At 44.3% G+C, this 17,937-nt stretch overlaps 1 protein-coding gene across 2 annotated transcripts; it reads left to right on the forward strand.

Moving 5' to 3' along the window:
• The first annotated feature begins 1,258 nt into the window (after window positions 1–1,258).
• meox1 (mesenchyme homeobox 1) lies at window positions 1,259–10,764 on the forward strand. Of its 2 annotated transcripts, XM_085762211.1 has the most exons (4): window positions 2,021–2,320; window positions 2,354–2,620; window positions 6,951–7,123; window positions 9,908–10,764. In XM_085762211.1, exons 1-4 carry the CDS (start codon window positions 2,053–2,055, stop codon window positions 10,028–10,030), a joined length of 831 nt encoding a protein of 276 aa, XP_085618337.1. In that variant the 5' UTR covers window positions 2,021–2,052; the 3' UTR covers window positions 10,031–10,764. The 2 variants fall into 2 exon arrangements, with proteins under 2 accessions (XP_085618336.1, XP_085618337.1); XM_085762210.1 differs by having other exon boundaries at window positions 1,259–2,620.
• The last annotated feature ends 7,173 nt before the right edge of the window (window positions 10,765–17,937 follow it).

Consider the following 17,937-nt stretch of genomic DNA (forward strand, 5'->3'; position numbering starts at 1 on the left):
CCCTCTCTATCTGACTCTCTCTCTCTCTCTTCCTTCTCTTATTTTCTCATTTTTAGTCCTCTCCTGATTTTTGTTGGCTCTCTCCTAATCTGATTTTCTCTTGGCCTCTTTTTATATATCTTGTTTTATTCTTTTTTTTTCTTCCTCTTTTCCATTTTGCCTCTGAGGCAGTGGATATTCAGATCTTTATTTTTATTTATTGCCCTCTTTTCTTGCTTTTTCTTGAATAACTTAATCTACTAAAAGGGAGTCGGTTTATATTGTGGTATCCAGAGAACAATAAAGGGTAATTTTATCTACTTTTTAACCAATTTTTCCTTTTTCCCTTTACCCTCGTTTCTCTGAATCCTTGCCTTCTCTCCTTCCCGGCGCTCTCTGTGGAGGTGTGATCCACCTCCCCTCCTGTCTGCCTGCCGGAGAGGTCAGGAGCAAAGTGAGGACACCACGAGGAGGGAAGGCAAACCTCAGCTCGCAAATATGAGCAGTATGAGGCTGAAAACTGTGCATTTCTGTAAAGTGTGGTTCAGTGGGTTTATGGGGTAAAGGGATATGCTGAAATTTAGCCCAAAGTTTGGTTTAGCCAGAAAGGTTTTAATGGTATTAGAGACATTACTTCATAGGGAAGTGGCTTCTATCGTTGAGTAGCGTGCAGAGATTAAAAATCAGTGATCAGAAAATTGAATAATTGCAACCTTGCTTGATCCAGATGTGGTTCATCTGCATGTGATCGCTGTCACACACAATCGCTGCCGCTGCCTAAAGCGTCAGACGTAATAAGAGGAGCTCCTTATAGCAGAAACAAGGGGGGGAAAAGGGAAAATAGCACAGTGCCTATGGGTTTACAAGTGTGTGTGGGTCTGTGTGTGTTTGTGAAGAGAAAATATGAGCTTGTGTTTTTGAAATATGGCTCTGAAATTTCATATTGTGTTTCAGCTAAAGTGAGAAAACCCTCCAGAGGTGTGAGAGGCTGCGTAACCGATGTCAAACCCAGTCCTGCTGTCACCTCAAAGTGAAGGAAAAGTCCAGCCAGGTGGATTTGGGTGTGTAATAATGTGAATGTGCACACACATACATACACACACACACACATACACACTGGGGGAGTTGAAAGAAAGAGTTTTAAGATTGAGCAGGACAGGCAGGGATCAGGAGTGCAGAGGGAAAGGGTTAGGGTTAACTTTCCTCTAAAGGGTGTCAAAAAAAAAAAAAAAAAAAAGGAACTAAATTGGGTGTCAGAAAGTGCTAAGGAGCTGAAATAAATCGACCCATGTGGGTGGGTGCTCGCTTTTATATTTTACAGACAATGTCCCTTTAAAAAAAAAAAGCCCTAGCGTCTGGAAAGCCCATTAGATGTGCATATAAAATTTCCCCCGTGATTAATAGTTGATGAAGCAGGGTTGTTTGGAGGGTACTACCAACATGTGGCCGGCAGGACTCCTCCTCCTCCTCCTCCTCCTCCTCTGCAATCTCACGTTACACTCCATAAACTTGCCACTCTTTCCCACCTATACGTTTTAAAAAAAGGAGGAGGTGCTCACTTGTCAAGAATGCCTTAGAAGAGTTGTGAAAACAGCCAGCCCGAGAAGGGGAGGCATGCAGTTGCGGATGCAGCTCTCTCCTGCCGAGCCTCGAGCCACTCAGACCAGTGAGAGAAGAGAAGAGAAGAGAGAAGAGAGAGTGTGTGTGTTTGTGTGAGAGTGCAGGACCAGGGGGGAAAGTGTGTGAGAGTGTGTCAGGACCAGAGGACGTCACACACACACACAGAGAGAGAGAGAGAAGAGAGGGAGAGAGAGAGGGAAACACGTTGTCACAGGAAGGCGTCTCTCCTCACGCGTTGTGGACGGTGGAAGAGTCAGCAGCCTCTGATCTGACAGCCACGATGTGCCTTTAATCTGCTGCACTGGATCTGGACTCAGGCTCCTCAGCAACAAGAGACTTATTTTCTTTTTACTTATAATAATAATAATAATCATCATAATAATCATCATAATAATAAAGAAGAAGGCGTCGTTGTTGCAGAGTGAAGTCTTTTCCCTCTTTTTTGGCATCACCATGGATCAGCCGGCCAGCAGCTGCATGCGGAGCGCCCACCCCAGCAGTCCCATCTGGGGCTGCATGAGGAACCCTCACTCGGGGGTCCCGGGGGGCCCCGGCCTGCAGTCGCCCTACCAGCAGAGCCCCTTCTCCCTGCACCAGAAGCCCGAGTTCCTGGCCTACACGGACTTCTCCAGCTCCTGCCTGGTGCCGGCCGCCCCGCCGCACGCCGCCTACCCCCGCGACGACAGACTGTACCAGGAGAGCCACGGCGGAGGAGGTGGAGGTGGGGGGGGCGGTGGGGGCTACCAGAGGGCAGTCGACTGGCAGTTCAACCCCTGTGAGACGCGGCTGAGGGCGCCCGAGGCCTGCCCGCCCGTCATCACCCCGGCGGCGGTCGTTGTGGGGAGTAGTGGCGGCGGCGGTGGAGGAGGGGGCAACGGAGGCCCTGAGCTGGACAGTGTAGGGGGAGAACGGTTGCCAGGCAACGTGCCCGGGTGTCTGGAGGGGGAATACTCACCCCAAAGCGTGGCGTCGGCCGACTCGGACAAGAAGAGCTCCAGTAAGAGGAAGAGAGATGTCACAGGTGAGTCAGGGCTTCTTCGTCTTCAGAGTTGCTGCTGCTGCTTTGTAGGAAAAAAAAAAAAAAAGAAGAGCATCCAAAAACTCATCACAGGAGGCTTAGAAAAAGGAAGACACATATTAATAAAATGCACTTTTGGGAGCGTTAAAATCAAGAGTTGGACATTCCTCCTCTTTCCTACTGTACACTGGTGTATAGTGGTGGTGGAAATGTAGAGAAAAGATGGGGAGGAAACATGGAAACGGTCCAAAAGGAGTCAGCTCAACTCTTGATCTGGCAGCGTTTCCTAATTTACTTGGATCAGAAATGAAATCATCTGTTTCAACAATAGACCAGGGTTAAAAAACACAAAAAAAACAGAACGCCATACGGACATTGTTGCTCCTAAACACTAAAAGTCAAGGTTAAGCATTTTCTTCCGCGCCCCTATATCGCAGCTGGCATTGAGAAGAATTCCCCGTATTTCCATCTCAGGGCTGCACTCTCTCTCACCACGTCACTGTGCGAAAGGTGAGTAGGTGACGAGACTCTTGTGTTCGTCGACACACACTTTAAGTAGCAGTTGCATCCTCTTATTGTTCGGGGGGCCTTTCAAAAGGCTCAAGTGATTAACGAGGCATCTGAACGTTTCATTGCGCTCCTGTATCCGTTGGAAATAGACCATTGTTTTATAACAGCTACAGCCACGAGATGCTGGTAAAAAAAAAAAAAAAAATGACATCAGGGGTTATGAGGGGAAAAGCGTTAAAAGGCGTCGTCACAGGTGCTCCAGGCTGAATTTATTATTATTATTTAATAATTTATAAGTCTCAACAGTCAGTTGTTGAAATAAATGAAATCATAATCCCAGTGTAGCGGATGATAAAAGTGCAGCACAGTAAATTTAATAACTTTTAACCATAGAAAACAATAAAGATTGCGTAAAACTAGTTTTTCTGGTGTGTTGCTGCAAAACAATGAGCTGCATGTCCTTACCTATCCTCATGTATAATAAAACTAGTGTTTTTAGCGCTGTATGCACAATGCAATCAATGCCTCCTCTCACATTTCACACTTAAAACAGGAAAGAAAGAAGTAAGTGATATCTGTGACAGTCTGATTGTTCACAGGCTTCAACATATCAACATCAAGGGGGGAAAAAAATCATCAGAAGGCTATATAATCTAAATCCAAAGGTGTGAAAGTTGAAATGCACCATCCAACACCTCCTCTGAGCTGCACAGATGACGGTTCGTCCAATCAGATGTCAGATAAGAGACATTTTGCATCTATTCAGACAGAAAGACTGAAAACTTTTGCAAAAAACGCAATAAATTTGTAGCTTAGAGCAACAAAATCGCCTCTGGTAAAACTCTTATTTGGATAAATGTTAAATTAGATTTAATTATATGAAAATTAAAACTTAGTATTCACTAATAAATGTTGAGTTTAATCCAAAATTCAGATATTCTCTTGTCCAAACTTAACGAAGCACATGAGATAAGACAGAGAGAATATCTCCACGGCCAACAGACAGGATCCTAATTGAAGACGATGGTGGGGGGAGTGCAGACCCCCACCTTCACCCCCACCACCCCCCCCCCCTCCCTCGCCTCCTTACCTTATTGTAACCTCCACTCACTACACTGAAAACATGCCAGACCACGTCTGGTAAAATCACTTGCCTGTGAGCCCACTTTTTACATTCTTATCCATTGACATTTTCCTGTCGTTAAGCCGTAACACAATCTCCCACTGAGTGCATGCAACATGTCTGACCACTACATCAGCTCTTGGGTTTTTCAGAAAAAGAGCCATTCAGACTCGAGCTGGTAGAAAAAAGCATATATTAGGAAAATGTCCTGCAGGCATTTACATTACAGACGGAGCTGCTGCTACACACTCTGCTGCTGCTGCTGCTGCTGCTGCTGCTGCTATCTGTGTGTGCAGCGCTGCACTCACTCTGCTATCTGATATTGCCTTCAATCCAAAGTTTGGCCGGTAAATTTATGTCATACAGTTCAATATGTAACAGAGACGTTCATATAAACATTCAGCTATAAGCACTCTATCAAAAAAACATAATTAGCTTCAGTGTTATTATTACTATTTTATATTATCAGTTTTTATTACGTATGAATACTCTGATGAACTGACATGAAACATTAAAAACATTATAAAACTAAATATTAACACTTAAGTTTTCATGTCCCACTCATCTGTTAATAAACTTTATAAACAGTTATAACACATTGTGAACAAATATAAACACATTTTGATTTAAAGGCCAATGTATTTTTTAACCAATTATAACAAATCTGCTTAATCCTTACATTGTTATAAAGCATTTATTTACATTTTACACATGGTGGATTTAAAAGGATTTATAAATAAAGACGATATATTAAATTTAACTTGTTAAAATGTGTTCGTAAATATTCTGGTATCTGCTCAGACACGGGACAAAGTGTTACAGTCAGTTATAAACCGTTCATTAAGTGATTACTGTTTACAGACGGTAAATACAGGGTTTTAATAGTATCACTAATAAAACTTCCTAATTCATTGTGAAATCCCAGCTCCCACTTTTACACACATTATGTGATCAATCAAACGTGTAATTTTCGCCTGGGGTTTTCGCTCTAAAACAATCGTGACTTTACAGCAGCTTTTAATTCCGACCTGATTAAGATGAACGACCTTTAGCTACACCAAAAAAACAAAAAAAAAGGCACCAAATGCTGTTTGTCTGTGGGAGCCTGCTGGGTGCAGAAGCCTTCTCCCTGCAAGTTTACGGCCTCTGGCTGTGCAGGATATTTATTGGGGGCCTGTTTAGTGAGAGTGCATGTGTGTATGTGTGTATGTGTGTGTGTTTATGTGTGTGTGTGTGCCCCTGCCAGGTGTTCAGCCCTAAACTCAAACTGCCTGGCACGGCTCCAGACCCAGACCTGTTGGAGGGCTCAGGGCGGCGTGTGGCGAGTCACATTTAAACCGCAGCGACAGGGTTTTTCACTGCGGCGTGACACACGTTTAAAAAGCAGATACACATATACACACACACATACACATACACATATATACACACACACATACACATCATGTCCTGGTCTGCCCAGTCAGTCACATCTGGACCAGGTACCGCAGCAGCAGTCCATTTCACATTCTGGCTCGCTGCTCTGGCAAGCACCAAGAAAAACTTCTCACTTTGACAAATTAGAACCATTTTCTTGAGATTACATCAGCTGCTGGTGTCGCTACCAATGCACAATTATTAGAAAAAAAACAAAAAAAACTCCCTTAAATACACAGGGTTTTTCTTTTCTTTTTTTTTTTTTACTGAAACCCCGGTAAGTGAGGTTTAAAATCTCACCTCAGGCAGACAGAGGAATCTATAAGGAATCTATAAATCTCAACACATCACTTGGTTTTTTATGAAGTATTGACCCTGCTGCCACCTTCATAGAGATATCTCACGCTTTTTTTCTTTTCTGATGTATATGCTGTCATGCAGAGATGAGTTAATGTGAATCTCCCCTGAGTGCTCCAGTGGGAAATCGCTCTCACACTCATACACACTTACACACTTACACACTTAGACACACACACTTACACCCACGTAGCGCTCAGACCTGGACACATCCGCACCTTTGTTCTTTTGTTAGAGGCTTTAACGATGTTCCGCTGCATTCCTCCCCTAACTCAGTCCCTCTGTGGCTGGTTTGGTGGCCCCTGCCCTTCACCGGCACGTCCTCACACACACAGACACACACACACACACACACACACACACACACATATTTACAAATGCACCAATTTCTTAATATATTTTCATTTGCATAAACACAACACAAATTAAAAGCAAAATCCAGGCTAGAATAAAACAAACATAATGCACATATGTGCGTCCGTGATACAGGTGAACTGGGCTCGTAAGCTCAGGTCCGGGTGGTCTGTTTTTAAAGTGCTGGTTTTGGTGTTTACTATATGAGGGGCCTCCCACTAAAGAGTCTTTGAGGTTGCAGTTTGTTGGTTGGAAACGTCCTTAAGGTCCCTTTAATAGTCAGCTAGAGGCCGCTCACAAAATTACTAGACAGCTAATTCAGATCAGATCAGCTGTGATGAATCAAATGAAAATAGAGGTGTGAATGTGTGTGTGCCCACGTGTGAAGGAAGAATAAGATGCATTAGTTAACTTTTAGGTTTTAGTTTTGCATAAAGAAATGTGTGAAAAAGCAAAAGGAATACGCAAGAATATCTAACCGTCTGTGAAATAAAGTGTGTTTTCTTTGGAGGGAAGTATACGTAGACGGATCTCTCCGCTCACATACACGCATACGCATTTCCTCTCTTCCAGATATCCAGGAGTCCAGTTTTAAGGTGGACTCCAGCTGCAAGGCCCGGAAAGAGCGCACGGCGTTCACCAAGGAGCAGCTGAGAGAGCTGGAGGCCGAGTTCACCCACCACAACTACCTGACCAGGCTGCGCCGCTACGAGATCGCCGTCAACCTGGACCTCACAGAGAGACAGGTACGGGGAGTTTTCGATGCATTTTAAGACCAGAATCCACAAAATCTAGTGAAAAAAGTTTATGTTAAATAAACTGGAATATTTACGGGACAAACTGATCTCAGAATCAATCAGATACCGATATTGTTAGCAGCAAAACCCCTAATAAAACTTTTACCATCAACTTAAAGGAGCACCCGAATAAGAAAATAAAGCAGAATAAAATAAAACAAACCCTCAATAAAAGTATTCGATGGCGTGCGTTAGTTGGAAATGACTCTACAGCCACTATACGTATAATAATATGGCATAAACAGAGTTGCATGTAAATTACAATGAAGCATATTTTCCAGAATAGTTTTCATCCTGTGGTTGCAGCTGAATGACAAGCAGCTTTAATGAGTGGGCGGCAGCTCCAGACCTGATGAAATCGGGCGAACATGTGTCGATGCTGCTGGATAAAGCCCCAGTCTGTCTGTCAGGCCCAGTGTCCCAGCTCCTCCTAATGAGGCCATGGTGCCACAGTGACCACACATACTGCCGTCTGCTGCTGCTGCTGCTGCTGCTGCTGCTAAATCTATTTCACAGACCCCTGAAACACACATACACACACACTTGAACAGAGAGGCCGACACACACACACACACACACACACACACACATACACAGCCAGGTTCCATCTTCACTCACAGCTCCCACTGCAACTTGCCGATGGTTTTCCAACTCATCCTACGCGCTCTGGCCGTTTGCCGGCCTTTCAATCAGTCACGATGAGCAGAGCAACCCGGAGACGGAGAGGCTGCAGTATGTGGGAACTGATTCATCTGTGGAAGAAGAAGGGGGGGGAGGGGGGAGAGAGAGAGGAGGGGGGGGTTGCTCAGTGTGATGTACAGAGGTCACCCAACACCTCCCTGACCCTAAAGATCCAGCTGAAACTGTACACAGGTTAGACGGCCACAGGGAGCTGCTTCACTCACCTCTCGGAGCGAATCTGGAGACTTCTCGCACAGTTTTTTGTGTTAGTCAGTTCTTATATGGAAAAGAGTCTTTGTTTTATCGTCTTGAAGCATAAAGCTGGTGATATTTTATGCTTTTTTTTATTTTTTGCTTTTTTTCCCGACAACAAATTTCATAGAAGATCAAAATTTACATCCTAGGATCAATCTTTATTCCTCTGAGCCACAGAGCTCCACTAAAAAACACACACACACCAGCGAGAGCGACACAATAAACACACAATACCGTCCTGTCCTGCTGCTGTAAACACACACACACACACACACTGCAGACAGGGCACCACATGTGTATCAGTCAGCTGCTGAAAATAGTCCCCCCCCCAACCCCCCTCCTCCTCCTCTGCAACAGATGCACAGCTTCCATCAGTTTGAGTAATGACAGATAACAACGACAGTGCACGGCCTTGTACGGAATAAAAACTGAGCCTTTGGAAATAAATAAATAAACAAATAAAGTCGTATCCCCAGTAGGAATATGTGGCTTTGGCTCTGGGAACCAAAGAACCAAAGAATGTTGTCAAACCATAAATGACTATTGAATTGTCACCAAAATGAAATAAAATAATAAAAACTTGGTTTTTCAGTGGAGATTTAAAGCAGCTGATTTTCTGCACCTTCTCCCTTTTCATTTTCCTGCTTCTCAGGTCGTGTGTGTTTCTGTTTCTACACTTTAAGTATGATATTCTCATCTCCGTGCACTGACACCGATGTGCGCGATCCTCGTTGTGAGTAAACTCACATCCTGCGTAGGCTGACATCCTGATAGCCGACTCTCCTGAACCTGGCGTCCATGTGATACTCTCTCTCTCTCGCACAGCGCTGCACCAGCACCGGTCCTGAGCCAGACGCTGACAATTCATGCAACGTGCGAGTCCGACCGAACCGAGCCAGTTTATTTAGAGCGCTGCGAGATCTGTGGGGGATTATTTGTCTGTTTTTCTGCTGACTGTGTTGCAAAAGCAGAGAGTACAGTTACTGATCCTGTTACAGCTTCAAATCTGTGTTTTTGCTCTCACTGGTCAAAGTTTTTATGCAGACTAATATATAAGCTTTATTTCAGACACAAGTCCAAGTCGTACACTATAAATAGTTAAAATTGTTCAAAAAAAGATAGGAAAATACAAAAATACAAGAAAAGTGTGCATTTTATAAAATATACAGGCACCAATGCCACCTTAGCCTAGAAGTGAATCTGTAGCAACTTTTCAAGGGGCTGACTAAGGCTTCAATTATTAACTAACTGTAACTGTTAGTACTTTACTGTAGTAAAGCAGGAATTAATCGTCATAATTTATCTATTAAGATGATTATTTTTCTTAATAAATTGTTCAATGTGTGGGGTTTTTAATTTAGGAAACTACTGGAAAAACCACACTTAATATTCTTTCCATGCTTATTTTGACCAACAGTCCAAAACCTAAAGATGTTCAGTTTACTATCGTAGGAAGATCAACAAGTTTTCTTATCAAAGAAGCAGTGTATTTTTTATTGATCCCTACTTAATTTTAGTAATAGATTACTAAAGTAGTTGCAGATTAGTTTCACATCACCAAAGTTAAATTACTTGTAAAGTGGGAAATGTCTAAAGCCAATTTAGCTCAAATTATCTCCATATATGCTGATGACACCCTCATATGACAGATGAATGTAATCTCATGTTAAAGTGATGGTAATCTGACTGTATCATGTGTTAGTATGTGTTAATATAATCTCTATATGGCTATATGGATCTATAGGCTATATAGGCTATAAAGATATCTCTATAATCTCCTGTGTCTCTGTGTCTCAGGTCAAAGTCTGGTTCCAGAACCGGAGGATGAAGTGGAAGAGGGTGAAGGGAGGACAGTCGGCTTCCCCGAACGACCTGGAAAATGACGACATAGACTCGGCTGCCTCGCCCAGCTCTGAATGAACAAGCGAGGGCAGCGGCGTTGGCGTTGGCAGCGGCGGTGGCGGGACACTATGAAAAAGGAGATGCTGATCACCTGACAGTATAGGTCAGAGAGAGACTGGGGTCAACTGGACACTGATGCAGCACAATGCAACGTCTGCTCACTTCTCTGGAAAGCTGCAAGAATCCAACAGTCTGACTTTTTTTTGTTGTTTTTTATTATTATAACTCCCAGGATGAAATCACTGAGCATCTCCATTGTTGTTCTCTGTTGTAAATAGTCGATTGTTGTCCATAATGAACTGCATTTTGATACTTTGACACTATTGATAAGTACTAGATACTGTGTTCAGAGGCCACGTCTTGTTGCGCTCGTTGTAGGTCACTGACACAGTCCGACAGTGGCTTCAAGGTCAGTGACGACGAAGCAGTCCGTGATGTGATTGTGTTTGAGAGCATCTCCTTTGGTTCCAATATTGTAATCACGGCCTTTGACGCTTGACTACAACCACCTGGGAAAACTCAGACTGCACAAGTGTTGCCAAGCCATAAGTGCCTCCGAATCAGATGTTTTCTGTTTTGTTTTTTTTGTGTTGTTTCATTTTGTTAGTTTCTTCTCCTAGAATATAGTATTTTCTGTCAAGCATTTTTTACTATTCTTTTTTTTTTTTATACATTTTGAATATTATTGATAAAACACAGATGTTGCCTGTTTCTGCAAATAGAATAAATCATCTGCTGCAAAATGGGGAAAATATCATGATAATTTCTTCCACCCGTAACAGCCGCGTTGTGATTGGACGACGGTGGTTGATCTTGCTTCCTTGGCTGACGGTTTTGTCGTGTGTTGACTCATTGGGTCAGATATTATCTGACTGCACTTGCTAAGACTTGAAAGCGAAATAGTTTGCTTCCATTTGCTCTCAATGTTGGCCGCCCACATCAAACGTAATCAATCATGCGTGCGTGGTTTTGAACTGGCAATGTCTCTTCAAACATGCAACGCATTTTAGCCTAGTTCCAGAGATATGCCACCCATATGAGGGTTTTTTTTCACTAAGTGAGTCAAACGTGCCTGGTGCTCTACTCAATCATAGTTGGAAAAACTGCAAAAAAAAAAATCATGAGAGTTGTCACCATTTCCCTCAGTCCTACAGAGCATTTTAGCGTCTTCCGGCTAACAGCTTTAATTTTGTGACCTGCAGCTTTAATGTTTCAGTTCAATTTCACCACTCACTGCTTTTGCAGAATAAAACCCACTGTACCCATACTCCACCTGCCCAAGAAGCTGGTTAACGTGTGGTTCCTTTAGCATTTAGCTGCTAAAGGAACCAAACATTTCCCTCAGGAGTTGGTGAAGACCCCAAACAGAGTCAGAGGTGCAAACAGGAAACACTCACAATGTCAACGTTGTGTTCACGGCTTGTTTCGTCATCCCCCCGAGGGGCTAACTTCTGCTCGCATGTGCAACAGCAAGTTCTTGTGATGAGTGAAGGTGACACCGATTATGTCACATGAACCGTGACGTCAGATTGAATAATGAAGTGAAACAAAATGATCGTTATAGGTTTAAATCAGTCTGATGTTTATACCTGTTCATGCTCCTCCCGGGCAATGAAACAGTTTCACAGTTCAGTGAACACTCTAGGCGCGACAAATCTTATCAAGAGGAATTGTGGGTGTTCTTTGAGAGCTATACGAGCTTTACTGAAAAGCCTCTCCAATGATGGCATAATTATCTTCATTAATATCTCATATGCGGATCAGATTTCCCTGCAGGTCAGATGGGAATCAGCTCTCATCACCCACCGCCCACCTAGATCCTGTCTATAATCCTGATGGCGAGTGGTCTCCTGTAGACCCAGCACTGATCAGTCTGATTAGTCTGACATGACCTGACAAGCACTACTAACACAGCTCTGAGGAGCGTGTGTGTGCATGTGTGTGTGCGTGTGTTTGAATAGGAATTGTGCACACCATCACTGTCATTCCAGGCAGCTCACAAAGGGCCATTAACTTGACAAGGTGGAGTTGGGCTCCAAAAAAGCTAAAGTATTTGGCCCCCGCACACTATTTTCAACGGAAGCATCTGGATGGGGCCAATTTGATCTCAACCTGAGTGGAACCTAGACAAACCCACGCACGGGGCCCCCAGGACCAGAGGAAAAAAAAAAAGACAGACAGAAAAAAATCTTGCTGGCTGACCACTTGCGTATGATGGAAAAGGGAAATAATAGGTGGGTATGGGTGAAAAGACGGCTTCTCAAGTACAGGATGTTGTTGTAGCAGGTAGCCAGTCATCCAATTTCCTGCTTCCCAAAGAAAACAAGAGCTCGGAGCATAGGAGTCCCCAGACTTACAATGGTGGGCCTATGCTCAGACTCCGGCCAACCAAACAAAGCCTTCAGAGGTTACTGCCCTTTCTGCTGGTCTGCTGGGACTCTGGAGCTGGTGGGAGGGTGGGATGCTTGTTCCACACACACACAGACACACTCAAATGCGCACATGCAGACACACACACACACAGAGTTGGGGTCAAGTGTTACTGTACGTCTGACCCCTCTGGGCCCCCGCTGCAGCTGCTGGGGGTGGAACGACTCCAAGTCGATCCTGTGCCCGTTTTCCCCCTCGCTCAGCCTCTATTAGGGTCTATTATTGTATTAGTGGTAATAGTAGTCAAAATAAACCATGTCCAATTGTAATGATAGTATTAATATCAGCAGTGTAAACTAATGAAACTGGAATGTTGTTCTTTCACCATAGAGGTTCATTTTAAAGGCACAGGGGTGGCCAAATTTATGGATTAGATTTAATTTGGTGGTATTGTGATTGTGGGATGTGGGATGTGGCCAAAACACCAGAAAATGTAGGTTTCCCCCTCCACTTATCTGTAGGAAAGCAGCTCATCATCAGGGGAGTTCGAACATATTTTCTTACCTTGCCAACAGCCTTGTACACCTTGTTCTGTTTTTATTCGTTTAGTCTAAATTGGCTCGTGGTGGAGGTACAAGTTCAGGCAACACATTTCTAAGAATATCCTCTCTCCATTGCTTAGTCCCATTTGACAGTTGCGCTGAATTTAATGCCACTAAAAATAATGATGGACGCGGTCCCGGTAATATCTCCTCTGCTCTGATTATAAAAGCAGATTCAGCTGCAGAAAACATTCTTGAAATAACTCCTCGTCTTTGAATACAACCTTCTCTGTGGGCAAAGAGCAATAAGAAAACATTCGTCAGAGTTCGAAGCAGCCGGTGACTTCACCCGCAAGCCTTCGACAGGAATATTCTTTAAACAGGCTTTCAGCACGCGGAGGAGCGCACTGCCACTAAAAGCAAAAAAGATTTTTTACCAGAGAATTCAGCCAAACGCTCTCAAGTCGACCACGTCACCGGCTGCTAAGCTAAAAATGTTGCATCTGTGGATAAATGCAACCTGCGGTTACATGAGCAGCTGCACTGCACCGTTTCCATTTTCAAACATTTCCAGTGATGAATCATTCAGATGGATGGAAGGGTGTTATTGAAAACTGTGGAGAGCCCACAGTGAACTTCAATACATTGGATACAGTGGGTGATACCCCGCTCTATACGCAGGTAATGTATATATTAAAGCTCCATACAGTATAAAGGTAGATGTTTGTGTTAAAGCTCCATACAGTATAAAGGTAGATGTCCATGTGTAGTGTGATTATAAAGCAGCTCTAGGTTCTATATTAATACTGTGAAAGTATCAAAGCCTCAGTCCACAGAGAAATGCACACAGCCTGTATTCAGAAACTGAGCCTTAAAACCAGCCGTCAGGACTTCCTGTCACTTTGTGATGTCACAACAGAGCAGTCACCCAAAGCTCCGCCCCCTCACCACCTGGATGCACCATCCAACAAATTGTAGGATTTGGTTTCTCTGAGTGTTTTATTCTGTAATCTGCTGTTTTGTGTTTTTTATTGGATCAATCAGAAAACAATCAGCCAATCACAAGAGAGGCTCAGAGCCTCCTGTCTTTTGATTGGCTGACACCGACCAGTTGTTACTAGAGCTACAAAGAGGAGATGTAAAACACAGAGAACTTTAAAACTTCTGGATATAGATCAAGTTTTTAAATAAAAATACATGTGATCTTTAATCTGGTAGTGAGTTTTAAACACAATAAATAAATAATTAAATACATTGTTGCACTTTGAACCAATGTTTTTGCATTTGTATGCATTTGTATGCATGTAAATAGTGTGTTTTTGGTACTGTTCATATTTTAGAATAGTAATTATGAAATATATTTTCTAAACTCTGGCTTTAGTTGTCCTCAACATGCTCCACTTGATCTTTCAGCGTCTGCAGTCGTGCACCCTCACCTGCTCCACACAGGAAGACGTTTATTTTGAAAAGCTCCAGCTCTCCAGCAGCTTCTTGGCGGGAAAGGATCTTGATGGATCGCCGGAGGTGTGAAGGTCATCTCTACAAGAGGCGACCGTAGAAATTAAAGCATGTCCTTCTCCTACTGGGCTCCTCTGCCCTGCTCTAACCCGCTCTCTGCTCTCCACCAGCTCCATCTGCACAGAGAGGAGAGCAGCAGCAGCAGCAGCAGCAACTCGCCGCTCACATCAAAGCCTCCCTGACAGGCCTGATAGGGAAGGAGCCCGCTGCGAAGAAGGTGAGATTGTGAGACCTAAGACAACATCATAATGGGCTAATATCGCAGGGTGTGTGGCTGAGCGAGGAAGGGAGAGGGATGTGTGTGTGTGTGGGAATATTCTGTGGTGACTTCTAAAAATGAATCATGACATATTTAATAATAATAAGATTAAATCCTGGACGTTGTTGAGTTGGTGAGTGACAGACCCAAACAAGGCGACCTTGGGAACGCGCCGCAGAGAAGTCAGACAGACGTCTTTAGACTCTGCCTCTTGTTCATTTTCATCTTTTCAAAACCTGACAGCGAGACTCTGTCCCGGACATGTCTGTCTCACCTTGCTGAAAGGCTGCAGAAGAACCGCAGCTCGCTGGCTTTTGTCAAATGAAATGGACCCAGGAGAAAGTTAATGTAACAAGACTGTTCTCCTTTTCTTCCTGTGTCCCTCAGCTCGCGGCCCCTCCTCTCTCCGATCCTTCATCCTCCACTTCGATGCAAAGCGAAGACGCCGGCCGGGAGCTCACGTCCTCTCTTTCTTTTCATCCTCATTGTTGTTTTTAGCCCACCTGCAAATCTATTTCTCTGTTTAGGACGTCTGTTTTCAGCCTCTCACACACATGCAAGACAGAAACCGCCAAACAGCGAGTAAAGAAGGGGAAGGAGGGAGGAAGGAGGAAAAAAAAGAAAAAAAAGAAGCAACATCCTCCGCACATCCTCCCAAGACGGCCGTTGTGTTGAAGGAGGCGTGCGTTTGCATGTGTGTGTCATGTCAGGCCGAGCATGTTTGCATGTGTGTGAGCTTGCGTGTCAGCTCCGCGTATACCTGTGAGTAAGCCGAGCGGCGTGGCGAGCAGGCCCGCAGTCGGACACATCACTCGGCGATGGACACTCATGCAGCCTCCGCCTCTGCTCATCCTCCCCCATCACCACCACCCCCAAAGCCTCCCGTCTCCGGTGATTAGCGGCTCCTGCAGGAGTTATAAATCTTCAATTTCCATTGCACAATCAGTCAAGACGGGCCAAAGTTGAGGAGCTGCACAACATTAAATTATCTGAGACTTCCTGCAAAGCGCTCCTTTGGATGTTGCGTCTCAAGCGAAGTGGATACCAGAGCCTCGGGCCATGGGACCCCGGGTCTACGGCTCCCTCTGGTTGGTACTTGTGACCCGCTGCGTCCCGCCTGATGTGGAGCCAGGAAACCCAGCAGCAGTTTGACTCTGCAAATCATCACACAGAGGAGCACTCAATCACACTGTTTGGAGAGCAAAGTGAACATAGAGAAGGCCTTGTTCACCAGAAAGCACACGGCGAGTGCACACAGCATGAAAGAGGAGAAAGGAGAGAGGAGAGCGACTCTTCACCGTCTGGATCAGTGATATCAACAAAACCAATGAAAAACAATCACACCCCAGATTAGTTTCTGACCCGACTCAAACCATTAAAGAAAGATAAACTCAACAACAACTGGTTTCACACCCAGTCGTCCACCAATACCATCTGAACGCGAAACACAGTATTCAGACGTAAGAGGACACAAATTTAGCGTGGGCGGTGTGAGCTGAAAAAAAAAGAGAGAGAGAAAAAAAAGAAAGAAAGAAAGACACGTCCACATGAGATCAAATTGTTTTATCTAAAGTAAAAAAGCAGAGACTGGAGGAAGTGGACAGACTGGGAGCTGCCGAGTTCTCACAGAAACACACTCAAACACAGTCGGTGCAAATGCTGCATGCTAACAACGGCTAACGACGGCTAACGTCTGAACAGTGACCTGGTTAGAAGCCAATCTGACCATTTATTTGCACCGTACTTTATCATGAAGCATTATAACAGCTATATAGCCACTGTTGAACGTATGTATTTAAATGTTCAGTGCCTTATAAGCCCATGTGGGCTGGGCACAAAAGAAAATGTGCATGACACTTCAATAAAACAATCAATCAATCAAAAATAACAGTAGGGTATCACCAGTTCACTGTTTAGAGTCTAATAATGGTCACTATACATTTGGACAGCTCTACAAAATGGTAACCATAATACAAAGTGTCTAGTGCAGGGAGTTGTGGGAGATGTCAGACACAGCCAAATATTTTCTGGCTTCAGAGCGGAAGCTGTCTAGCTGGAGCGGCGGCCATGTTGGACGGAGTTGTTCCTCTCCAGCTGAGTTTGGTCCGACAGCACGAGAAGTCGGAGGCGCCAGGATGGCCTCGCATCCCAGAGCTCGTTCCTGCATGGGGCAAATAAACAAAAGAGAGCAACAACAGCATTAAAACAGGTAACGTGAGGAATTAGCATGATGACAGCGTGATGCTGCCTTTTCCATCACTATACCGGCGGGGGGAGAAGCAGCAGCCCATTAGTAGGAGGAGGAGGAGGAGGAGGGGAAAACATGAGTGCAGGTTGTTTTTTTAATGGGTTTGAACGAATGCCTGATGATGAGGTCATTGATGAGTCTCTTTTAGGATATACTGTCTCACTGACACACTCACATTACAGCCATTAGCTAGGTGCAACCGCGTCCAGGGGTTTTAAAGCCAGAGTTTGTCCTCTGCCAGTCATCGTCATTATTAAAGAGCTTTCAGCGGGGTACTTATCCTGCTGCAGGAGGAGGTGTCCGTCCATTTGAAATGTTCTCAGAATCAGTAGCATGTGGTGCTGCTGCCGATGGTGTTGGTGTGTATGTACTGGATGAGGGATTCAGGTTTCCCAGGACAAACCAGGTTCCCAGAATTTGGACTGTGTGTGGAGCAGGCCTCCCTTTTTTTTTTTTTTTTCCTTTTTTTTTGTGTGCGGGTTAAGTTTCAGAACATTTTAGACCTGCTGTCTGCATCAACGTGACAAAGAAGGATCATAAACCTGATCTCCAATTTGGTCTTATTTATGTCACTGCGATGCAACAAAGTCCATACCCGAGTGTTTATGTCAGGAAAAGTCACAGAATAACACTAAAACTTTATAAAGTGCATACCAGCTCCATAAAGGATACAGGCCCATAGAAAAACATATCAATCAAACACATCAACAAGCTTCTCGTTCGCTCTGTACAACAGTGGACTTTGTCTTCGTGGTAAACCAATCCTGCTCCAGAACTTCTAACCCTCTGCTGCAACCAGCGACTCTCTCCATCACACACAGAAGCTCATTCAGCCATTGTGACCAGGTCTCCATTCATCCATCCCCTGTCCAAACAGCCCCCGGCCCGGGGAAAACGTCGTCGGGGAAGAAGAAAAAAAAAAAAAACGGTCCAGCAGGCAATGGCATCGGGCAGCAGAGGAGCCATCCATCAACGCGAGGGCTCCCAG

This window comes from Trachurus japonicus, chromosome 19, assembly GCF_045865225.1.
Source record: "Trachurus japonicus isolate A0001 chromosome 19, Traja_1.0".
Taxonomy (NCBI): Eukaryota; Metazoa; Chordata; class Actinopteri; order Carangiformes; family Carangidae; genus Trachurus; species Trachurus japonicus.

Bases quoted from the DNA above. Each gene is read 5' to 3' on its own strand.
- meox1 (XM_085762210.1), top strand. From the start codon at position 2,053: ATGGATCAGCCGGCCAGCAGCTGCATGCGGAGCGCCCACCCCAGCAGT. The intron at 2,621-6,950 runs GTGAGTCAGGGC...CCTCTCTTCCAG, and splicing joins GAGGAAGAGAGATGTCACAG to ATATCCAGGAGTCCAGTTTT. The intron at 7,124-9,907 runs GTACGGGGAGTT...TCTGTGTCTCAG, and splicing joins TGGACCTCACAGAGAGACAG to GTCAAAGTCTGGTTCCAGAA.